Source organism: Hylobates moloch, unplaced genomic scaffold (assembly GCF_009828535.3).
Source record: "Hylobates moloch isolate HMO894 unplaced genomic scaffold, HMol_V3 SCAFFOLD_22, whole genome shotgun sequence".
Classification (NCBI taxonomy): Eukaryota; Metazoa; Chordata; class Mammalia; order Primates; family Hylobatidae; genus Hylobates; species Hylobates moloch.
Window position 1 is genome coordinate 27093389 of NW_026652297.1, and position 25004 is coordinate 27118392.

Here is a 25004-nt window from a genome sequence, read left to right on the forward strand (position 1 = left end):
AGTAGAGATGGGGTCTCACCGTGTTAGCCAGGATGGTCTCGATCTCCCGACCTCGTGATCCGCCTGCCTCGGCCTCCCAAAGTGCTGGGATTACAGGCTTGAGCCACCGCGCCCGGCCCGCCTCTTTTTCTTAACTTCTTGGCTCTATCATTTTTTTTTTTTTGGCTTTTTAAAAACTTCATTGTATTGGACATCTCTATGACCCTTTGCACATCTTCTCAGTCTTACCTCTCTCTTTATTTAGCCAGCACTGTGTTGACCAGTTCTCTGTGGATACCCACTAGGTCTACACAGATTCAACCTGATAGTACTTAACCTCAGGCTTGCTCTGTGCATCTTCTCCCTTCTTCCCTGAGACTTTCGTGTTGATGACAAGGCATGGAACAGGATGGGAACACCATGGTGCAACTACAAAGTACCGGGGTTTAACACTCCTTGAGGCATGTCTTTGACCAAAGGAAAGGAGAGAGTCAATGGTACAAGCATCCTCCTCACTCCTGTAGGATAGGTGGTCTTGACATGGACTTTATATGGCTTCTCAAATGGTCCTGACGGATAGAGCAACCAGATCATTGTAGCAGTGGCCAACTTCCTAATGCATCTTTGAGTAAGCTCTCCCTCCCTCCCTGCATCATTCCCCTGTCCCTCACTCCTAGTCCCTGGGATCACACTCTGCAGCAAAATACTTGCACTAAATCTTTGTCTTAGGCCCTGCCTTCTGAGGATCTAGGCTAAGTCATCCATCTATTGGACACTATTATTACCCCTTTATTCAGTCACTTACTACACTCATGATTCCCTTTTTCTTCCCAGACTTTCCTTCTGGGGGGCATTTTTTCTTTTTTTTTTTTTTAACAGAGTCTTGTTCTATTGCCCAGGCTGGAACACAAAGGCATGATCTTGACTCACTGCAAACTCCACCTCCCGAGTTCAAGCGATTCTCATGCCTCAGCCTCCCAAGTAGCTGGGATTACAAGCATGCTCCACCATGCCTGGCTAATTTTTGTATTTTTAGTAGAGACGGGGGTTCATCATGTTGCCCAGGCCGGTCTCGTACTCCTGGCATCAACTGATCTGCCTTCCTAGGCCTCCCAAAGTGCTGGGATTACAGGGTGAGCCACCTCACCTGGCCCATTTTTTCTTTATCTTCATGTTTAGAAATTTCTTTAGAGAGGGTTTGTTGAAGGTAAATCTGTCAGTTTCTGTTTCTCTGAAAATGCTTTATTTTACCCTTGTTTTGGAAAGAAAATTTCACTGGCTATACGATTTCTAGGTTGACAGGTTTTTTTTCCCTTAACCTCTCAGGCCTGTGGATATATTATACCACTGTCTTCCAGGATTTTTCTATTAATATTACTGTTACTGAGTCCACTTTTCACTCATTTATAGATAATGTGTTTTTTTCTTTATGACTGCTTTTTTAGATCTTCTCTTTGCCTTTGGTATTCTCCATTACAATGATGATATGCTGAGTGTAGATTTCTTTTTACTTCTCTGTTTCAGAGTCACTGGTCTTCTTGAAGCTAAAGATTTGTATCTTTCATCAAATCTAAAAAGTTCATACCCATTAAATTGTTGAATATTGCCTTTCCTTTTTTTTTCTGTGTTATCTCCATCTCAAACTTTATTGGGCCTTTTAACTCTGTTCTCTGTGTCTCTTAGCCTCTCATGTTTCCATCTCTTTGTCTCTGTGCTACATTCTAGGTAAATATTTCAGCTGAACTTCTAATTCATGATGTCTCTCTTTAATGTGTATATTCTCTTGTGTAATTTTCCTTTAAGTGTTTAATTTCTATTACTTTATTCATTTTTAGAAGTTGTATTTTGGTTCTTTTCCAAACTTGCCTCATCAATTTTGGTTACCTTTGCTTTTTTTTTTTTTTTTTTTTTTTTTTTTGAGACAGGATCTCATTCTGTTGCCCAGGCTAGAGTGCAGTGGTGCAATCAGAGCTCACTGCAGCCTCGACCTCCCAGGCTCAACTGATCCTCCTACCTCAGCCACCCAAGTAACTGGAAGTACAGGCATGCACCACCATTCCTCGCCAATTTTTTTTTTTTATTACTATCTTTTGTAGAGACAGGGTTTTGCCATGTTGCCCAGGCTTGTCTCAAACTCCTGAGCTAAAGCGATCTGCCCGCCTCAGCCTCCCAAAGTGCTGGGGTTACAGGTGTGAACCACTGCACCTGGCCTGCCTTTGCTCTTTACTCATTGTTGCAATTACCACCTTTATTTCTTGAAACATATTGTTTCATATTTATGAAATGTGCTATTTATTTATATTCCGTGTTCAGTGACACTATTTTTTGAAATATTTCTGGATCTGGTTCTGTTCACTGTAGTTTCTGTATGTTATTTTGTGGTGTTGCTTTTCATTTGTTGGTTTGGTTTTTTTGAGACAGAGTCTCATTCTGTCGTGCAGGCTGGAGTACAGTGGCATGATCTCAGCTCACTACAACCTCCGCCTCCCAGGTTCAAGCGATTCTCTTGCCTCAGCCTCCCGAGTAGCTGGGATTACAGGCGTGTGCCACCGTGCCTGGCTAATTTTTGTATTTTTAGTAGAGATGGGGGTTTCACCATGTTGGCCAGGCTGGTCTCGAACTCCTGACCTCAAGAGATCTACCCACTGTGGCCTTCCAAAGTGCTCTGCTTGTTTTTTAATGTGCGTTTTTAAAAAAATGCCTCTATTAAGATATATTTTAGGATGGGCGTGGTGGCTCACGCTTTAATCCCAGCACTTTGGGAGGCCCAGGCGGGTGGATCATGAGGTCAGGAGTTCGAGACCAGCCTGGCCAACACAGTGAAACCCCGTCTCTACTAAAAATACAAAAATTAGCTGGGCGTCGTGGCGGGAGCCTGTAATCCCAGGTACTCAGGAGGTTGAGGCAGGAGAATTGCTTGAACCCGGGAGGCAGAGGTTGCAGTGAGCCAAGATCACACCATTGTACTCCAGGCTGGGTGATGGAACTAGACTCTGTCTCAAAAAAAAAAAAAAAAGATATATTTTACGTATCATATAATTTATCCTATTCAATAATTTTTGGTAAATTTAATGAGTGGTGCAAACATTGCCATAAATCAGTTTTTGAACATTTTTGTCACCCTAATAAAAGCTCTCATGCACATTTACAGTTCATCCTAATTCCCACCCCCTGCCCCAGGCAACCATTAGTTTACATTCTGTCTCTATAGATTTATCTTTTCTAGACATTTCACATAAATGGAATCATACAATATGTGGTGTCTTATGTCTGGTTTCTTTTATTTAACGTATTTTTTGGGGTTCATCCATGCCATAGCAGTTTGTTCCTTCTTACTGATGAATCCATCCATTGTGTGAATATATACCACATCTTTATTCCTTTTTTTTTTTTTTTGAGACAGAGTTTTGCTCTTGTTGTCCAGGCTGGAGTGCAGTGGTGCAATCTTGGCTCACTGCAACCTCTGCCCCCCGGGTTCAAGCGATTCTCCTACCTCAGCCTCCTGAGTAGCTGGGATTACAGGCGCCTGCCACCACACCCAGCTAATTTTTTGTATTTTTAGTAGAGATGGGGTTTCATCATGTTGGCCAGGCTGGTTTCGAACTCCTGACCTCAGGTGATCCACCTGCCTGGGCCTCCCAAAGTGCAGGGATTACAGGCATGAGCCACCGCACCTGGCCGGGATTACAGGTATGAGCCACTGCGCCCGGCCTCCTTTTTTTTTTTTTAACGCATCCCCATTGTTAAGCATACAAATTTCTGTTTATTCATTTACCAGTTGATGGACATTTAGGTGAAGTTTTTGGCAATTATCAATAATGCTGCTATGAACATTTGCATGAAAGTTTTGTGTGGACATGTTTTCATTTTTCTTAGGTAGCTACCAAGAGGTGAAATTTTGGTTCCTACAGTAATTTTTTTGCTTAACTTTTTGAGAAACTGCCAAATGTTTCCCAAAGAGGCTGCATCATTTTACATTCCCACTGGCAATGTATGAGGGTTCCTGTTCCACCACATCCTTGCTGACATCTGTTATTCTACTAGTTAGACAGGCCTGCCATAACAAATTACCACAGACTGGGTGGCCTCAGCAACACACATTTGTTTTCTCACAGCTCTGGAGGCTACGATTCTATGATCAAGGTGCTGGCAAATTTGATTTCTGGTGAGTACCGTCTCCCTAGCTTATAGATGGCCACCATCTTGCTGTGTCCTCACATGGCCTTGTCTCTGTGCTTCCATGAAGAGAGAGGGATAGAGATAGAGATCTCATGTCTCTTTCTCTTCTGATAAGGACACAAATCCTATCAGATTAGAGCTCCTCCTTACCTCATTTATGTTAATTATCTCCCTACATACTCTATCTCCAAATACAGGGGATTAGGGCTTCAACATAGGTTTTGCAAGGAGGACACAATTCACTCCCTAACATTCCTCCCTCTGTCCCCCCCAAATTCATGTTCTTCAGACATGCAACACATTCGCCCCATCCTAACAGCCCCCAAAGTCTTATACCATTTCAGTATCAATTACAAGTCTAAGGTCTCATCTAAATACAATAGGCTCTCCCTATCCACGGGTTCTGCATCCATGGATTAAACCAACCACAGATCAAAAATATTTGGAAAAAACAAAAAGGACGGTTGCATCAGTACTGAACAGGTGCAGACTTTTTTCTTGTAATTATTCCCTAAACAATACAGTGTAACAACTATTTATGTAGCATTTACACTGTATTTGGTATTATAATTCATCTAGAGATGATTTAAAGTATACAGGGAAATGTGCATAGGTTATATGGAAATATAAAATACACCATTTTATATAAGAGACTTGAGCATCTGTGAATTTTGGTATCCATGGAGGGAGGTCCTAAAAACCAATACTCAGCAGATACTGAAGGACAAATTCCATTAAATTTTATGGCTCCAGTCAGGGGTGGTGGCTCACACCCATAAGCCACTGAGTTCAAGACCAACCTGGGCAATATGGTGAAACCCTGTCTCTACTAAAGGACTTATTAGTTCCAACAAGAGCTGGTTGTTAAAAAGAACCTAGCACCTCCCTCCCCTCTCTTTCTTGCTTCCTCTCTCTCCATGTAATCTCTGCACAGGCCGGGTCTCTTTGCCTTCTGCCATGAGTGGAAGCACCCTGAGGTCCTCACCAGGTGTCCAGTCTTGAACCTTCCAGCCATCATAACCATGAGCTCAATAAACCTCTTTTCTTTATAAATTAGCCAGCCTCAGGTATTCCTTTATAGTAACACTAAAGGGACTAATGGATTGACACAGGTCCACTCACATATTTTGCTCGCCCTTCCTCGCCTTTTTTTTTTTTTTTTTTTTTTTTTTTTGAGACAGAATTTTGCACTCGTTGCCCAGACTGGAGTGCAGTGGTGTGATCTCAGCTCACTGCAACCTCTGCCCCCCGGGTTCAAGCGATTCTCCTGCCTCAGCCTCCCAAGTAGCTGGGATTACAGGCATGCACCAGCATGCCTGGCTAATTTTTGTGTTTTTAGTAGAGACAGGGTTTCACCACGTTGGCCAGGCTGGTCTCAAACTCCTGACCTCAGGCCATCTGCCCACCTCGTTCTCCTAAAGTACTGGGATTACAGGTGTGAGCCACCATGCCTTTTGCCCATTTTTTAAATTAGATTGTGTGTCCTCCTGTTATTCAGCCTGATGTGTTTTGTGAGCTCATATTTATTGATACCTTTTACACGGGAGTTTTGGGAGCCTGGTGTATTTCTCCTGAAAGGATTTCTAGTTATCTCTGCCAGGAACCCAGACATACTACATAGGTCTACTTTAAATGAAATCCTTCCTATAGGTTTTAGGCCCCACTAGTAATGTAATTTTCTGCCCTTAATCTTGCTGTGACTCTGGTGATCTTACTTTCTGAACAGCAGCAAAAACAACGACAACAACAACAACAACAACAAACCAGAATACATGGTTGGAACAGAAATATTTATGGGCACCAAGTGCCCAGGGTATTTGGAGTCATGACTGCCTAGGAAAATTCAGATTATGTATAGTTACGGGGCCATTTTCACTCTGAATTTTAGAGACTGGCAGGGCCAGGTGGACAGAATTTGGTGTTATGACTTTTTTGAGTTAAAAAAAAAATCTGTGATTTATCTCAAAATACTATCTCTTAGAGTGATATATGTGCTCTTTTTGCCCCTTTCATTTTTAATTAACAAATAGCAATTACATATGGTTATGTGGTATGGTATGATATTCTGATATTTATTTACATTGTGGAATGATTAAACCAAATTAACATATCCATCACCTCACATACTCATCTTTTTGTGATGAGATTATGTGTGTCCTTTTTTATCAATACCCTAGGGATGGCTAATTAACAATTACAGTACTCTGTTAGGGAATAGAAACTCCAAGAGAGGTTGATTAGCGTTTGAAATGTCCTAAATAGATGTCCACGTTTCAGAAAGCTTCAACCATTTTTATGTCCAATCAACAGCAAGACTATATGGATTTTCCTTTGGTTAAATAAGTAGTGTTAATGATGTCTGGATTAGCTAGAAATACTGTACAAAGGCCACCTACACTTGCATGGATGGACAGGATATAGAAATCTAGGAAACTCAATGTGCATACCCTTTGTAATAGTGCTTTTGGTTTAGGTTCCCAAATAGAAGACGTGTTCAAGAAATTATCTGAGAATTATTATTCCCTTACTTCAACTAGAAGATTTGCTGAATCCTGCCCCCAAAATAGTTTCATGTGTATAGAATAAGTATGTCATGCAAAGTTTGGTCGGAGTTCCTAAAAGAACAGGGAGTTGGATCTTCACATGAAGGTTACAAAACAGTTTGTATAACTGTTTTTGACTGCACTTGCTACCATTAAGTATTTGCACAGGCAGGAGAATTGCTTACAACATAACATTGCAACAGCTGCAAGTTAAGAAGGTTGTGTGGTAAAGGAAGTGAAAATGTTAGATCATGGTAAGCAAATACTATCTAGGAACAGTGAAGGGGCATCGTGCCAACTGGATTCCTGAGTTGAAAATCATCCTGCTCCAATAATTTTCAGACTATCCTCATTCGGGAAGGATAGGGAGGGCCCTTGCATGTGTGGATTAAAATAAGCCATGGGATATCTGAGGCCTGGAAAAGATAAGGTTAACCCTTCTTTAGGCGTATTCCATGCAGAGCCTTTGGATGTCTCTATAGCATCCGCCAAAGCCTTCAGAAGCTTGACCTCAACCACCCTGTAAAACCTGGGTGTGGGAGACAGATGCAGTTATTTGACAAAATGGTTGGGAGAGGGGCAGAAATCTTTCTTTGGGTAAAATCATTCTGTAGTTGCTGAAGTAACCACTAATAATTTAATCTGCTTCCTAGAAATTTCTTCTTGGCTCACACAGATTTAGGCATCAATAAAAATAGGCAACATTTATCGAGGGTCGTCTTCTCCTTGTGCTAAGTATTTTACATATTATGTAAAATACTTATGTTATTATGTGTGCACATTTCCATTCAACCCTATGAATGGATGTTTTTAGTTTTTATCTCTGTTTTACGTATAAGGAAAGTGATGTGCAGAAATCATATGAAGTAGGTGTTTGAATGCGCACTCGAGCTTACCGTTTCTTTTTCACCACCTGTATCGCTAATCCTCTTAAATGGCAGGAATGGGGCAAGTCAATTTCAACCCGCGAGTCTTACGCTAAATCTGTTTATAGGAGTTGCCCCCAGAAAGGGAGTCAGGATCTCCAAACCGTTAACACATTTTAACGCTGAGGTTCACATAACTTCCAGCGCTCCTTCCGCACGAACCTCCCGTGCACAGCGAACCTGCTGGAAAGGACGAGCCTCTCTTGCAGATGGGCCAATGAGATAGCTTGCTCTTGTGAACGACAGGTCAAGTGGCCAATGGGCTCATCCCCGGAGGCCTCGAAGAGCGGAAATTGGCCCTGGAGCATGTGGGTCCTGGGGCGTGGATTGAGCCCCGTCTTCTCCGGCGGCCGCATGGAGCTGGGCCAGTGGGGCCAGGACTCGCGCCCGGGTGAGGATTGGCCCCGGTTGCGGCAGGCCAGGCAGGCCAAGGTCGCTCGGGGGCGGGCAGGGTGGGCTTTTGCTCAAGCATGTGGGGTGAGCCGCCCTCCCGGGCCCTCCCCCTTCGGGGAGGTGCTGAGGGTTGCGGGTCGGGCGGGGGCGGGAAGTCGTTATTCGAGGCCCGGCGCCACGGCCCCAGAGTAGGTGCTCAGGTGGGGGCGGCAGGGGAGGCCCGCGGGAGGCCAAAGTGGACCACTTATTTGGCCTGAGAGAGGAGATAGAACTCCTGGCAGGGCTGTGGCTTTGGGGAAAGGTGCTTTTCTCGGGGTGGAAAGGGGATGGGACTCGCCTTCGGGGGCCTTGCTTCTGGTTAGGCCCGAGTCGCGAGGCCTCAGCGCGGAGCACGCACTGAGGGATGCGAGGGAGGCAGGCCCAGACTGTCCTGGGTTCCCTCCCCATTGAACCTTTCGGTCAGCCAAGTATCTGCTTTCCGATCCCAGGGGAAAACCCACACTGGGAGAGGGCCCTGTGGGGAGCTACCTGAATCTATAGAAGTGATGCTGGAGGTTGAGGGAAGCGTGGACAAAGAGGAAGATTCCAAATGTCCCTTAAGGGAGGTTGTCCAGCGCTTCTGAGTATGTAGTTGTTAGCATACTGATTGCTTGGGATTCTTTGGGTGGTGTTGGGGAGGTGTGAGCAGAGTCCTGGCTCACCGAAAAGGGGTGTTAGCAGTTAAATATAGCCTTCAAGAAAGGGAGTCATATCCTGCATTTTAGAGTGTGAAAGAGGATAGTTTAGTTCAATAAATTTTGCAAGTTCTTGAACTGTGTGCACTTATGCTGTGGACTTATGAATTGTGTGTTAATCTTTTCTTGAAATGTATGATTTCTCTGTAGCTAATACTTAAGACAGCTTTTTTATTTTTGTTTGTTTTGAGACGGAATCTTGCTCAGTTGCCCAGGCTGGAGTGCAGTGGCGTGATCTCTGCCCACTGCAACCTCCGCCTCCCAGGTTCAAGCGGTTCTCCTGCCTCTGCTTCCCGAGTAGCTGGGATTACAGGCGCACGCCACCATGCCCGGCTAATTTTTGTATTTCTAGTAGAGATGGGGTTTCACCATTTTGGTCAGGCTGGTCTCAAACCCCTGACCTTGTGATGTACCCACCTCGGCCTCCCAAAGTGCTGGGATTACAGGCATGAGCCACCATGCCCGGTCAAGACAGCTTTTTGAAAGTTAAGAAGAGGCTTCTCCCAGCATTTGGGGAGGCTGAGGTGGGAGGATCACTTGAGGTCAGCAGTTTGAGACCAGCCTGGGCAACATGGCAAGATCCCGTCTCTACAAATTTTTTTTTTAAATTAGCTGGGTATGGTGGCAGGTGCCTGAAGTCCTAGCTACTTGGGAGGCTGAGACAAGAGGACTGCTTGAGCACAGGAGGTTGAGACTGCAGTGAGCTAAGATGCCACCACTTCCCTGTAGCCTGGATGACAGAACAAGACCCTGTCTCTTAAAAAAAAAATTCTTTTCCTTTAAGAAATATTTTTCAGGAATCAGGGGCAAGTCAGGACAATGAGAGGAACCCCTTAAAGAGGGAGTCTTGAAATCTCTAGGTTATAAAGTGATTTTTAAATTTTTTTGAGACAGAATCTTGCTCTGTCACCCAGGCTGGAGTGCCACGATCTTGACTCACGGCAACCTCTACCTCCTGGATTCAAGCCATTCTTGTGCCTCAGACTCCTGAGAAGGGGGGATTACAGGCATGCACCACCACGCCTGACTAATTTTTGTATTTTTAGTAAAGACAGGGTTTCACCATGTTGGCCACACTGGTCTTGAGCTTCTGACCTCAAGTGATGCACCCGCCTCAGCCTCCTAAAGTGCTGTGATTACAGGCATGGGCCAGCACGCCCAACCTACAGGTTATGAAGTGATTTTGAAGAGACCTGATGGGCTTTAGATTTGGTAGGGAAGCCAGGGAGAGCCTCACCCCTGGTAACCTGGGAGAGAGAAGGGTGTTAAATGCAACCTGTGAGACTGAGCAAGTATTGTAGGCTCAAAGCAGAAAGACTGTGTACTCTGGAGACTTCTGATGGAGTTTGAAAGAAGAGAGTTTTTTAGAATTTTTTTTTTCTATTTTTTAATTCTTTGTAGAGACAGGGTCTCGTTGTGTTCCTAAGGCTGGCCTCAAACTCCTGGCCTCAAGCGGTCCTCCCACCTAGGCCTCCCAGAGTGCTAGGATTACAGGCATGAACCACTGTATGTGTGTGCTCAGCCTGAAGGAAGAATTTTGTAAAAAAGAATTGGATAGAGATTCGGAGAAGCAACTAAACAGATAAAGGAAAAGAGTTTAGTGCAATCATAGACTGGAAAAATGTTAGGACTCTCATGTAGGAAAGAGAGGCCAAAAACAAAGCAAAAACCCATAAATATTTATTGACAGTAATTTTATGATATGGCTATGTTAACTATGAAATTGTTTATAGGCCAGGCGCATAATCCCAGCACTTTGGGAGGCCCAGGTGGGCTGATCGCCTGAGGTCGGGAGTTTGAGACCAGCCTGACCAACATAGAGAAACCCCGTCTCTACTAAAAATACAAAATTAGCCGATCATAGTGCTGCATGCCTGTAATCCCAGCTACTCAGGAGGCTGAGGCAGGAGAATCACTTGAACCCAGGAGGCACAGGTTGCGGTGAGCCAAGATTGTGCCATTGCACTCTGGCCTGGGTAACAAGAGTGAAACTCCGTCTCAAAAAAAAAAAAAAAGGAAAAAAAATTGTTTATAAACCAAAGTCATCCTCATACATAAAAACTGCCTTAGCCAGGTGCAGTGGCTCACGCCTGTTATCCCAGCATTTTGGGATGCTGAGGCAGCAGATCACTTGAGCCCAGGTGTTTGAGACCAGCCTTGGCAACATGGCAAGACCTCATCTCTACAAAAATATACAAATTAGCTGGGTGTTGTGGTGCATGCCTGTAGTCCCAGCTACTCAGGAGACTGAGATGTGAGGGTCACTTGAGCCCAGGAGGTCGAGGCTGCAGTGAGCCATGATCATGCCACTGCACTCCAGCCTGGGCGACAGAGGGAGACCCTCCTAAAAAACTGCTTCCTTATACAACAGCTAGTTAACTTACAGGACTGAGTTTTGTGAGAGGCTGTTTGGGTAGAAAATATAAGTAAGTTCAAGGAGGACATGGGCCTCTAAGGGAGGGGTTCCCAACCCCCAGGCCACAGACTGGTTGGGGGGCCTGTTAAGAACTGGGCTGCACAGCAGGAGGTGAGAGGTTGGCGAATGAGCAAAGCTTCATCTGTATTGACAGCTGCTCCCCATGGCTTGTAGTATCACCTGAGCTCTGCCTCATGTCGGATCACTGGTGCCATTAGATGCTCATTGTGCAAACCCTCTTGTGAACTTCGCATTCGAGGGATCTAGGTTGCATGCTCCTTATGAGAATCTAATGCCTGATGATCTGTCACTGTCTCCCATCACCCACAGATGGGAACATCTAGTTGCAGGAAAACAAGATCAGGGCTCCCACTGATTCTACATTATGGTGAATTGTATAATTATTATATTTTATTATCTATTATAATGTAATAATAGAAATAAAGTGCACAATAAATGTAGTGCATTTGAGTCACTCTGAAACCATCCCCCCACCCCTGGGTCCATGGAAAAATTATCTTCCAGGAAACCAGTCTCTGGTGCCAAAAAGCTGGGGGACCACTGCTCTAAGGGATTGTTAATGAAGGGTGTTTAGGATATTACAGATCAAATAGAAGCCTTTGAAGTGACTATGTTGTAGAAGGCTAGGTGTGTTACTGGACTGGGTCAAAATACTATTTTAATGCTTTGTGAGTGTGTCTTGAAGGAAAAGGAAAACAATTGGGAACCTTAATCTTTTGAAAATGCTGGCAGGTAATTAACCAGAACAGGATCGACACACGTGTTCTCTACAGCCTTTCCATGGATACTTTCCGACCATCGTTCAGGGGCCAGTCTCCTGTCCACCCATCCCAATGCCAGGCTGTACGGATGCCAGGCTGTTGGCCACAAGCTTCTAAACCTTTGGACCCATCTCTGGGCAGGGGAGCACCTGCAGGCAGAGGCCATGTATTTGGAAAGCCAGAGGAACCAAGCACACAGAGGGGGCCAGCACAAAGGGTAAGACCACTTCTGGATGCATAGGAGTGGGTGGCATACAGCTTACCTGTGTGCCGTCAGAGAAAGTAATGGATTTCAAAGTGCTTGCAGGGCTGGGCACGGTGGCTCATGCCTGTAATCCTAGCACTTTGGGAGGCCGAGGCAGGTGGATCATCTGAAGTCAGGAGTTCAAGACCAGCCTGGCCAACATGGTGAAACCCCGTCTCTACTGAAAATACAAAAATTAGCCAGGCATGGTGGCGGGTGCCTGTAATCCCAGCGACTCGGGAAGCTAAAGCAGGATAATTGCTTGAACCGTGGAGGCAGAGGTTGCAGTGAGCTGAGATCTCGCCACTGCACTCCAACCTGGGCGACAGAGCGAGACTCCACCTCAAACAACAACAACAACAGAGTGCTTGCAAAACTGGGAAGCCCTAAACAGAAACAAGGTTGTCTTTTTTTTTTTCTTTAACAAGTAGATACATCTGGGCAAATATTTCAAATCTAGAGTTTCTAGAGGTATGAAAAAGTACCTCATAATGAACACTAGATGGACTTGGTAAGTACCATAGGTCCTCTAGCTTCCAATCATCCCTCCATCCCTCAATCTGTAATTGTTAGGTCTAAAGGTACAACCTCTTGTTTTCTAAATATTTAGATTTTCACCCTGGTTTTGGCTGTGTGATACTAGCAGCAATTTCTGCCTCTGAGGTAATAATACTTTTGTTCATTTTGGAAGGCCCATTGCCCAAATCTTAAAGGATCTTCAATTATTGCTGCTGCTGTGTGAACAGTTAACGTGTGTATGTTCTTAAACTTTTAATTATAAAGTAATTTTAAGAATAATGTTTGTCTATAATTAATATGTCAAAGAGAGTTAGCAAATATAGGAAGAACCTAATAATGAAGTTATGATTATTTTAAGTAGAGTTTACATTTGTCAAATGTATTATTTTTGTAGGGAGAAAAGTTTATGAAAGTAATCTTACGTGTTGACTCAAATGAATTGCTTGAGTCTATATGTAGCTTTTATTCATGTCAGATCCAACTGGTATAACAGTAGTAGACATTCAAGACTGCCACAGGAAAACAGTAGCAGGTTACCCAAACCTCTGATACTCATAAATGATCCAGCTTTTTTGAAATTTATTAACCAGTACACTTGTTCTCTCTTGCCTTTAATATGCAGAAAATAGAAAAATGGAAAAGTTAATTCTGTTCTGTTGCATTTTGTTATACTGTTTATCAAATCAAAATGGAAAAATTAACTGTTCTGTTGCATTTTTTATACTGTTTATCAAATCAAAATGGAAAAGTCAATTCTATTCTGTTGCATTTTGTTACACTGTACACATCAAATCATGGGCCATAACTGTAACTGTGCTTTAAAACCTAATATCACGTAGTTACAAGTATTTTTTAAAGTTTATAAAATGTTTCCCTTTATTCTTATAACATGTATAGAATTTGAAGATGATTTTTATTATATACCAAGACTAAGAAAGCCCTTGTTTCTGGGGTTTTAAACTACCTCTTAGAAGCTTATTCTCTGACTTTCCACAGGAGTCTGTGGGTTTGGTCTCCATGTTCCGAGGCCTGGGCATTGAAACAGTTTCTAAGACCCCTCTGAAACGGGAAATGCTTCCATCAGGTATGTGGAAAACTAACTCGAGAAATTCAGTGGTATGTAGGATTGGTTTCTTCTAAAATCCAAATGGTTTATTTTCAGAAACATAACTGTGCTTTTTTTGAAAAAAAAAAAAAAAACAAAAAAACAATACTTTAAAACGCGTTTAACTCATAGTCATTGCTGGGGTTTGGTTCTTTCTTTCAGGTAGAGGCATTTTAGGTCGAGGCTTGTCTGCTAATCTGGTACGCAAGGACAGGGAGGAACTCTCTCCCACTTTTTGGGATCCAAAAGTGTTGGCAGCTGGGGACAGCAAGATGGCAGACGCCCCCGTTGGTTGGAGTAGGTGGGTAAAGTTACCCTCTCAGGTAACTATCAAATTCAGATGGAATATCTCTGTAAGTTCAGAGAGCAACTCTAAGAAGGGTTATGTCATCTCATAATCAATGTCTGGTTTTATATTAAAGAATGCGCATTTCCCAAGAGTAATCAGCAGCTGTTAACACAGCTAGGCATTGGAAAAGGGTAAGAAGTAGTTCTCCACTGGGCTGTTCAGAAATTCATTTGTCCTCTTAAAAAATTACCCTGATCGTGGTGATTTTTTTTTTTTTTTTTTTTTTTTTTTTTTGAGATGGAGTTTTGCACTGTCGCCTAAGAGTGCAGTGCCTCGATCTTGGCTCACTGCAACCTCCCCCTCCCAGGTTCAAGCAATTCTTCTGCCTCAGCTTCCCAAGTATCTGGGACTACAGGCATGTGCCACCACACCCAGCTAATTTTTTGTATTTTTAGTAGAGACAAGGTTTCACCATGTTAGCCAAGCTGGTCTTGAACTCCTGACCTCAGGCAGTCCACCCACCTCGGCCACCCAAAGTGCTGAGATCACAGGCATGAGCCACTGTGCCTGGACTTTTTTTTTTTTTTTTTTTTTTTTTTTTTTTTTTTTTTTTTTTTTTTTTTTTTGAGATGGAGTCTCGCTGTGTTGCCTGGGCTGGAATGCAGTGGGGCAATCTTGGCTCACTGCAACCTCCACCTCCCAGGTTCAAGTGATTCTCCTCAGCGTGCCAAGTAGCTGGGACTACGGGTGTGCGCCACCACACCCAGCTACTTTTTTTTTTTTTTTTTTGAGATAGTCTCGCTCTGTCGCCAGGCTGGAGTGCAGTGGTGCGATCTTAGCTCACTGCAACCTCCGCCTCACACCCAGCTAATTTTTGTATTTTTAGTAGAGACGGGGTTTCACTATATTAGCCAGGTTGGTCTCAAACTCCTGACGTCAGGCAGTCCTCCCGCCTTGGCTTCCCAAAGTGCTGGGATTACAGGCATGAGCCCCTGCACGCAGCCGTGGTGATTCTTTAATAATGTTGAGTCAAACTTTCTCCTCTATTCTGCTATGGAAGATGGCTTTGACAGTCAATATTAATAGCAGTTGGTGAACGAGTCATGGTGGCATATGTTGTGTTTTTTTTTTTTTTGAAATTGGTTCTGTCTCTGTTGCCCAGGCTTTAGTGCAGTGATGTGATCTCAGCTCACTGCAGCCTCGACCTCCCACGCTGAAGTGGTCCTCCCACCTCAGCCACCCGAGTAGCTGGGACTACAGTTATGAGCCACCATACCTGGCTAATTTTTGTATTTTTTTTAGTTCGGGGTCTCACTGTATTGTTTAGGCTGGTCTTGAACTCTTGGGCTCAAGCAGTCTGCCCACCTCGGCTTCCCAAAGTGCTAGGATTACACGCGTGAGCCACTGTGCCTGGCCTTGGCATATGTAGCTTGAGAGAATTTGAAACTTGGATCCCTTCTGCTGACTCCTCCAGGAAGAGATTGTGGAGTTGGGGGAATAATCTGGATAGGACATAGCTATTACAAAAAGCCCTGATTTGCCTCTCTCTCCGCATTTCAGGATGCTTGGAAGAGGGATTTCGGATGCTTCTTTATTACCACTGGGAAGAGCAGCAGGTGGTATCGGCAGAGGAGTGGACAAGCCTCCCTGTGCCTTCAGCACACCTTCCCGGGGTCCCCCGCAGCTGTCATCGCCACCGGCTCTGCCCCAGTCTCCCCTGCACTCTCCAGATCGCCCTTTGGTCCTGACTGTGGAGCACAAGGAAAAGTAAGTCAGGAGCACTGCCTTATCTACTTAGTAATGATCGTGAAAATTCTGCATTTTGGCTGGTGCGTAGTATTGTAAAATCTGTTTTTGTTGGGTCCTCCCTGTGTAATAATACTGCGGGGTGTTTTGTTTTTTGCCAGTGGGAGATTGACAAAGAGATGGGACAATTTTTTTTTTCTTTTTGAGACGGAGTCTCATTCTGTCACCCAGGCTGCAGTGCAGTGGTGCATTCTCGGCTCATTGTGACCTCCACCTTGTGGGTCAAGCAATTCCCCTGCCTCAGCCTCCCAAGTAGTTGGGATTATAGGTGCCCGCCATCACCCCCACCTAATTTTTTTGTATTTTTAGTAGAGATGGGGTCTCACCATCTTGGCCAGGCTGGTCTTGAACTCCTGACCCCGTGATCCACTCGTCTCAGCCTCCCAAGGTGCTGGGATTACAGGTGTGAGCCACCGTGTCCGGCCAAGGTGGGACAATTTCTGAAGTTAAATGTGGTTGACAGTGGACATATAGCATGCAACAAAAGAGTGGACTCACGGCCTTTCATTTCCTTCCCAATTGAGACAATTCTTTGTTATGTTGAAGATAAGGAAATAATTTAGGAAGAATATCATGACACTTAATCTTTCTCCATAGAACTCATTCTTGTGTTCTTAGTTAATGGGCCTAGTTTATTTGGTAATGTTACTAGGAAAGGTAGGGTGACCTTGCTTATCTAATTAGGGCTTGCTAATGATTTGCCTTCTAGCCTTCAGAGCTTGCTTTTGTAAGTGTTGCCTCTTGATTTGTGTACCTCTAGCAAAATGTGAAAAAATGTTACTTCCCGCAATCTTTTTGTTGTTGGTTGTGTGGGTTGGTTAGTTATTTTGTTTTTTTGTTTTTGATATATACAGTTGCTTTTTGTTTTTATTTTCTAGAGAGCTTATTGTGAAGCAAGGATCAAAAGGAACACCTCAGTCTTTGGGACTGAACCTCGTCAAAATACAATGTCATAATGAAGCAGTTTATCAATATCATGTGACTTTCAGGTATTCACAGCTTTCCTTTGTATTGTTCACTTCTTAAAGGGCAGTAAAAAAATAGTTCCCCTGGAATAACTGAATATTGTCCTGGACAGTTCCTGGTGGACATCTCAGTGTGATAATGCATTTACTCACATCCTTACAGGAAGTTTAAGGTTAATCTTAGGCTTTGTGTATGATTTGGCTATATTACCAATCTCGATTTTAACTTCATAGGGTGTAGATTTATACATGAGGCTAGAAGTTAATGTGAAATTAATGAAGCTTAAGTTCAGGGCCTTTTAAAACTTGCATTAGGTGTCTTCCATGATCTTTTAACTTATTTTGTATGTGTAATTTTGTATTCTTTTTCTTAAAGAACCCTCCCCCCACCCCCATCAGTGGTGTGAAATCCATGCCCTATGAAACCTGGATCCTTCCCTGCGTGAGCCATCATACCAACATCTGACGTCTCTCTAGTGACAGTCTAGGGTTAAATTTAGGGGTGAGAAAAATGAAAGAAGATAACTTCAGTTTTATATCAATAATTTTAGGATTACTATTTAAAAATAGTTTATATTAGTTTGTGTTCTCTTTTAATATCTTAGAGGAGTCATTAGCTGGAAGTTCTTAGCTGGAATTGTGAAAATGAGTGTTTTGAAATACCTGTGAAGAAAATGAGAAGATGAAGTCTCAGGTTTTTTTAATTGAAAAATAATTGTGTATATGTATGAGTATAAGATGATGTTTTGGTGTATGTATACATTGTAGAAAGATTAAGTCAGGCTAATTGACATATGTGTCACCTCACCTACTTACTGTTTTTTTTGTGGTGAAAACATTTAAAATCTCTTTTAGGAATTTTGAAATACACTCTGTTGTTAACTATGGTTACCATAGATCACTAAAACTTACTCTACCTGTCTATCTGAAACTTTGTACCTTTTAACCAACATCTGCCATTTCTCCATACCCCTCAACCCTCAGCCTCTGGTAGCCACCTTCCTACTCTCTGTTCACAATGAGTTCAACCTTTTTAGATTCCATATATGAGTGAGATCAGATGGTATTTGTCTTTCTGTGCCTATCTTATTTCACTTAGCATAATACTCTCCAGATCCTTTCATACTGTCACAAATGACAGGATGTACTTCTTTTTAAAGGCTATGTAGTATTCCATTGTGTATGTATACCACTTTATCCATTCAGTGGACACTTAGATTGATTCCACGTCTTGCCTGTTGTGAATAGTGCTGCAGTGAACATGGGAGTGCACATATATCTCTTTGACACACTGATTTCAATTCCTTTGGATAAATACCAAGAAGTGGGATTGTTAGATCATATTAGTACTATTTTTAGTTTTTTTAGGAAACTTCCATACTATTTCTTTTTTTTTTTCTTTTTTTTTTTTTGAGACAGGGTCTCAATCTGTCACCCAGGCTGGAGTACAGTGATGCAATCTCAGCTCACTGCAACATCTGCCTCCCAGGTTGAAGCAATTCTCTTGCCTCAGCCTCCCTAGTTGCTGGGATTATAGGCAAGCGCCCCATGCCTGGCTAATTTTTGTATTTTTTTTAGTAGAGTCAGGGTTTTGCCATGTCGACCAGGCCGGTCTCAAACTCCTGACCTCAAGTAATCCACCTGCCTTGGCCTCCCAAAGTGCTGAGATTACCGGCATGAGCCACCATGCCTGGCCAGAAACTTCCATACTATTTCTAAAGGTAGCTATACTAGGAAGGCTGAATTTGTGAAGGGCAGCTGCTAGTTGATGACACAAGAGGAAGAAGTGGAGTGAAAGAGAGAAGAAAGGAACAGTTAAGGAGAAAATATTCTGAAGGTATGTTATAAAGACCAAAGGAAGGACTCATTTGAATGAAGGTAATGAGAAGGTGGTTGACTTTGGCCACAGGAAAAAAAGCAACTGAATTTGCTTGTTGAGGGTGTTGTGATCTTCTACTAGTTTTGTTACAGTTGTAGGGAAAAAAAAAGGAAAGATGAAAAGCACAAAGGAGGGCATAGGCCATGAGAAGTAGCCAGTGACTTGGCCACTCATTTAAAAAGTTTGTAAGAGGAATGAGAAATGGAATAATTATAGAAGGCAACAGGATTGCTGTTAATAGTTTCTATGAGGTAAGAAAGCGGAGCTTAGCACATACAACAGGTAGAGGGAAGTAGCCAGAAAAGGGGGGGAAATTGGATCCCAGGAAGCAGGCTTGTTGCGAAACATACAGCAAAGAGGTGAGCATTAAAGAGAGGGGAGAGGGCTGCATGCAGTGGCTCACGTCTGTAATCTCAGCACTTAGGGAGGCCAAGGAGGGAGAGTTGCTTGAGGCTAGGAGTTCAAGACTATCTGAGGTAACAACAACAAAAAATTTTATTTATTTATTTATTTTTTGAGATAGAGTCTCACTCTGTTGCCCAGGCCGGAGTGCAGTGGCACAGTCTCGCCTCAGTGCTACCTCCATCTCCCAGGCTGAAATGATTCTCATGCCTCAGCCTCCCGAGTAGCTGGATTACAACCACATGCCACCACACCCCACTAATTTTTTTTGGATTTTTTGTAGAACAGGTTTCACCATGATGTCCAGAGTGATCTTGAACTCCTGGCCTCAAGTGATCACCCACCTCGGCCTCCCAAAGTGCTGGGATTACAGGCATAAACCACCGAGCCAGAGCAAAAAAAAATTTTTTTTTAATTAGCCAGGTGTGGTGGTATCCTTATAGTCCCAGTTACTTGGGGGACTGAGGCAGAAGGATCACTTGAGCCCAGGAGTTTGAGATGGCAGTGAGCTATGATCATGCTACTGTACTTCAGCCTGGGTGACAGAGCAAGACCCTATCTCAAAAAAAAAAAAAGGGGGGGGAGGTGGGGAGAACCCTTCCTCTTAAAATGGATTGACAAATGTTAAAGAAACAAAAGGAGAGTCACTTGAACCTGGGAGGTGGAGATTGCAGTGAGCCGAGATTGCGCCACTGCACTCCAGCCTGGGCGGCAGAGTGAGACTCCATCTCAAAAACAAATATGTGTATATGAAAGAATATACACTGATATGCGAAGGCAGGTGTCCTTTGGTGGTAGAATTTGGTGGTTTTTATTTTTTTTTAACCTATGGTTCCTGATGTTTCAGCTGTGAGCAGGTCATCTTGAGTCAGTTCTAGTCAGATAGATAATTTTTAATATGGCCGCTAGATGGAGCAGTAGTTACTGGGTAACTAGCACCTGTTGCGCAGCTGTGATAAAGATTGCTGTTTGAGTCAAGTTGAAGGAAAATCCTCTTCATTATTTTCCAGCCCCAGTGTGGAGTGCAAAAGCATGAGGTTCAGCATGTTGAAGGACCATCAAGCTGTCACCGGCAACGTCACTGCGTTTGATGGATCTATTCTCTATCTCCCTGTTAAGCTTCAACAAGTGAGACCAAACAGGAAATGGACTTTCAGATGAACCCTAAGAGTGCTCTGGTGTTTTTTGTTTGGTTTTGCTTTTAAGAGATTGGGTCTTGCTATGTTGCCCAGACTGGTCTCGAATTTCCAAAGTCCTGGGACTACAGGCGTGAGCCACTTCACCTGGCCCAGGACTGGTGTTTTGAGGGGTAGGAAACCATAGAATTCCTGTACGTTTGAGTTGTACTTTTCTGTTCATAGAGGGGAAGACAGATTTCTGCAGGACATAACAGCACATTTCAAGTTTGAATTCCTCAAGAAGCACCTTCTCACATGAAAGGAATGGTTGGAAGTCTGTGACCTCAGTGATAAAGAGTAACTTAAAATTGCAAATGTAGACTGGGTGTGGTGGCTCACACCTGTAATCCTAGTACTTTGGGAGGCCGAGTCAGGTGGATCACGAGGTCAGGAGATCGAGACCATCCTGGCTAACACGGTGAAACCCCGTCTCTACTAAAAATAAAAAAAATTAGCCGGGCATGGTGGCAGGCGCCTGTAGTCCCAGCTACTCAGGAGGCTGAGGCAGGAGAATGGCGTCAACCCAGGAGGCGGAGCTTGCAGTGAGCTGAGATCACACCACTGCACTCCAGCCTGGGTGACAGAGCGAGACTCTGTCTCAAAAAAAAAAAAAAAAAAATTGCAAATGTAAACTTGGTTGGAAATCTCTTACCAAATAATTTTTCTGAATCGTGGTCGTCATGCTGTGCTTTTGCCAGTGTGGGCAACAAAGTGAGGGGCAAAGTAGAAAAATGTTTTAAGATACTTTAGTGTTCTTAAGATCACAGTTGAATTAGATTAGGACTTGGTCATTAGTTCTTAGTTTTGTCATTTTGTTTTACCTGTGTGTATTTATTTGTTAGGTTCTTGAGTTAAAAAGTCAAAGGAAAACAGACAGTGCTGAAATCAGCATTAAGATTCAGATGACAAAAATCTTGGAGCCCTCCTCTGACCTGTGCATTCCCTTCTACAATGTTGTTTTCCGTCGGTAAGAAAACAGCCGAAGTTCTATTGTCCTTTAACTTCAGTCTTGTATTTACAGTAATGTTCTTCAAGATACTTGGATGGAAATACATGACAGTATATTCTAGATGGGTTTGGAAGCATTTAATGAATAAATGGATGGTATTGAGGCTAACTTACTCAAAAATTATCTCACAAGTGGTAGACCAGATTTGAATATATGAAATTAGGTTTGGAGGTAGCTGGATAGGGGAATGGGTTCCTCCAGGTGTGTTCAGGAACTTTGAAGGCGGCTGTTTATAGTGCATATTTGATGGTGGTGGTAACAAGGGGGCTACTTAAAGAGGTTGTGTGTAAAAATATTTGCTGGAAGGATTTTTTTTCAGGGTCTTGAATTTTTGGATTACAGACAGCTCATAATTGTTTAACTTCTTTTGAAACATCCTAATTTTCATACAGCCGCTATTCTCTTATTTAATGAAACACAGGACCTAATTTCTTTTCTTTTTTTTTTTTTTTTTGAGACGGAGTCTCGCTCTATCGCCAGGCTGTAGTGCAGTGGCGCAATCTCAGCTCACTGCAACCTCAGACTCCCTGGTTCAAGCAATTTTCCTGCCTCAGTCTCCTGAGTAGCTGGGATTACAGGCATGTGCCGCCACACCTGGCTAATTTTTGTATTTTTAATAGAGATGATGTTTCATCTTGTTGGCCAGGATGGTCTCAATCTCCTGACCTTGTGATCTGCCTACCTCAGCCTCCCAAAGTGCTGGGATTAGAGGCGTAAGCCACCGCGCCCGGCCCATAGAACCTAATTTCTACCTAGTAAGTCGAACTGCCAGGAATAAACGTAACTCCCTTTGCCACGCTGTTATTCACACACTTAGCAATGGGCTCTCGCATTCTTCGTAGTTAATGGTGAAAAGTAATGTAATCAAACCTGGGAAATCAACTCAGTGTTTGGTCAGCTAGTAGTGGAAAAGACTACTGTCGTTTTGCTTTGCTTTTTCAGTCAAATGCTTTGGCAGTTTTTGGTTTTCTTTTAACAAGATTGTTCTCAATATAAAAGCTGTCTTCTGCAAAGAGCACAAACATTTCTAACCTTTCAGACTTCCAAAGGCAAATGTAGCTAAGAATAATGGAACATAATTTTTTTACTCTTCTATTAGAAAACTCATACTTGCTTTTTATTTCAGGGTAATGAAACTTTTAGATATGAAGCTTGTGGGGAGAAACTTTTATGACCCTACAAGTGCTATGGTACTACAGCAACACAGGTTGGTACTTTTTTCCCTTTCCTCACTTTTGAATGTTCTGGAAAGAAATTTTCCATTACAACCATTGTATTTAGTAGTATAATCTCAGCAGTAGTTTATGGTAGTGAATACAGCTTATCAATTAAATCTCTTCCTTAGTTTGGTTTTTCAGTAAGTTTGCAATAATGTCAATTAACTTAGTTTCCTGAGGCTTTCTCATTACTATTGGGGAAGGGCAGTATCACCTCAAAGTATTGTTCACATGAGGGCATGGAAGTATGTGTTCTTTGAAAATCCTACAATTAAGACCACCTCTCTCTCCAGATTGCAGATCTGGCCGGGCTATGCAGCTAGCATCCGAAGGACAGATGGAGGGCTCTTCCTGCTAGCTGATGTCTCCCATAAGGTCATTCGGAATGACTCTGTGCTGGATGTCATGTGAGTGAATGGTGGGGTCTGTCTTCAACATGCTGATGATTTTCTGAAAAGTTCAGTAACACCTGGTAGTAATACACATTAGACATTGTTCTGTTTGTTTGTTTTTTCCCCCAGAGACAGGGTCTTGTTTTGTCACCCTGGCTGGAGTACGGTGGTTTGATCATAGCTCGCCGTAACCCTGAACTCCTGGGTTCAAGTGATACTACCACCTCAGCCTTCTGAGTAACCAGGGCTACGGGTGTGCTACCATGCCCAGCTAATTTTTAATTTTTTTTTTTTTTTTTTTGTAGAGACAGGGTCTTGCTATGTTTCCCAGGCTGCTGTGTTTCCTGGCTTCAAGAGATCCTCCTACCTCAGCCTCTCAAAGTGGCACCCAGCCCTGTTTAGATTTTTAGTTGTAGAATAACTGAACTGAATATATGTGCCCTTGTCCCTGGTCCTCCTGAGATACGCTTCTGAATAGACATCTGCTGTGCTTTGAGAAGGAGTTTTATTTAAATCTGTGGTTAGGAGAACTTGGTTTGATATATGCACATGCTGAGTTTGCATATAATAATATACAATGTATGTGTTACTGTAGTAAATACAGATGTGTATATATATATATATATATATATATATATTTTTTTTTTTTTTTTTTTTTTTAATTGAGACAGAGTCTCACTCTATCACCCAGGCTGGAGTGCAGTGGTGCAATCTTGGCTTACTGCACCTTCCACCTCTTGGGTTCAAGTGATTCTCCTGCCTCAGCCTCCCGAGTAGCTGGAATTATAGGCGCCTGCCACCATGCCCAACTAATTTTTTTTTCTTTTCTTTTCTTTTCTTTTTTTTTTTTTGGAGACAGAGTCTCTCTCTGTTGCTTAGGCTGAAGTGCAGTAGTGCGATCTCAACTCACTGCAACCCCTGCCTCCTGTGTTGAAACAATTCTCTTGCTTCAGCCTCCCAAGTAGCTAGGACTACAGGTGCATGCTGCCACGTCTGGCTAATTTTTTGTATTTTAGTAGAGACAGGGTTTCACCATGTTTCCCAGGCTCGTCTTGAACTCCCGAGCTCAGGAGATCTGCCCGCCTCAGCCTCCCAAAGTGCTGGGATTACAGGCATAAGCCACCGTGCCCAGCCAGATGTGTATAATTTTTAGTGGTTGCATGAAATGTCATCTTACACATAAGTCTCTGTACATCTGATTTTTTTAGGCCGTGTACTCAGAAGTAGAATTACTTAATGGGAGGGCTGAACATTCTAAAGCCTTTTAATATCTATCTATAATAATACAATAGTTAACTATGTCTTGACAAATTACCCTGTAGAAGATTTATTCAGTTTCTTTTCCCACCAGCTATGTACAACCACTGGGTGTTATCGGGCTTGTAAATCTTTGCTTCTTTGACCGTTTCATTCATTGCTTCAGTGTATACTTACTGAGCTCCAGTTATGAACCAGAGTCTTAGGACCTATCAGATAGCAAAACAAAGATCCCTCCCCTCACGGAGCCTCTGTTGTTGGCAGGGGAGATGAACAGTAAATAATAAATATAATAAATTGTATAGTGCATTAAAAGTGATAAGAGCCATGGAAAAAAAGAAAAAGAGCACACGGTCAGGGCAATCAGAAGTAGTATGGCAGGGGGTGGAGAATTGCAGTTTTAAGTGCAGTGGTCAAGCTCATTTGAGCAAATGCTTGAAAGAGGTAAGAGATTAGCCAGGTGAAGGGAGAAGAAGCTTTTGGCATGTGGACAGCTCAGGCACAGACCTTAAGACAGAAACAGGCCTGGTGCAGGCGCATGCAGGGTGGCTAGAGCCGAGTGAGCAAGCAGGGTGGTGGAGGGGCAGAGCAAATGGAGGAGCTGATTACATAGGGCTTTGTAGGGCTTTTGTGAGGGTTTTAACTTTCACTCTGAGTGAAATGCAGGACTTTGAGCAGTGCACTGGCAAGATCCAACTTGGATTGTGAAAGGATCCCTGTTGTTGTTGTGTGAAGAATAGACTTGGTTGACTGAGGATGGAAGTGGGAACACCAGTCAAGAGGCTGTGGT

The 25004-nt window shown here is 43.1% G+C and overlaps 1 protein-coding gene across 5 annotated transcripts in view; it reads left to right on the plus strand.

Moving 5' to 3' along the window:
* Positions 1 to 25004, plus strand: part of PIWIL2 (piwi like RNA-mediated gene silencing 2) — an 87370-nt gene that overhangs the window by 5295 nt on the left and 57071 nt on the right. For 3 of the 5 annotated variants that reach the window (XM_032143552.2, XM_032143555.2, XM_032143554.2), the window contains exons 1-11: positions 3851 to 4144; positions 7772 to 8018; positions 11924 to 12169; positions 13712 to 13799; positions 13983 to 14121; positions 15670 to 15876; positions 16794 to 16904; positions 20172 to 20289; positions 21182 to 21306; positions 22475 to 22555; positions 22859 to 22972. In XM_032143552.2, the coding sequence (XP_031999443.1) occupies positions 11972 to 12169; positions 13712 to 13799; positions 13983 to 14121; positions 15670 to 15876; positions 16794 to 16904; positions 20172 to 20289; positions 21182 to 21306; positions 22475 to 22555; positions 22859 to 22972 (1181 nt within the window). In that variant the 5' untranslated portion in view covers positions 3851 to 4144; positions 7772 to 8018; positions 11924 to 11971. Of the gene's footprint in view, positions 1 to 3850; positions 4145 to 7771; positions 8019 to 8180; positions 8644 to 11923; positions 12170 to 13711; positions 13800 to 13982; positions 14122 to 15669; positions 15877 to 16793; positions 16905 to 20171; positions 20290 to 21181; positions 21307 to 22474; positions 22556 to 22858; positions 22973 to 25004 lie in introns of those variants that run through there. The other 2 variants (XM_058433438.1, XM_032143553.2) reach the window with 2 other exon arrangements.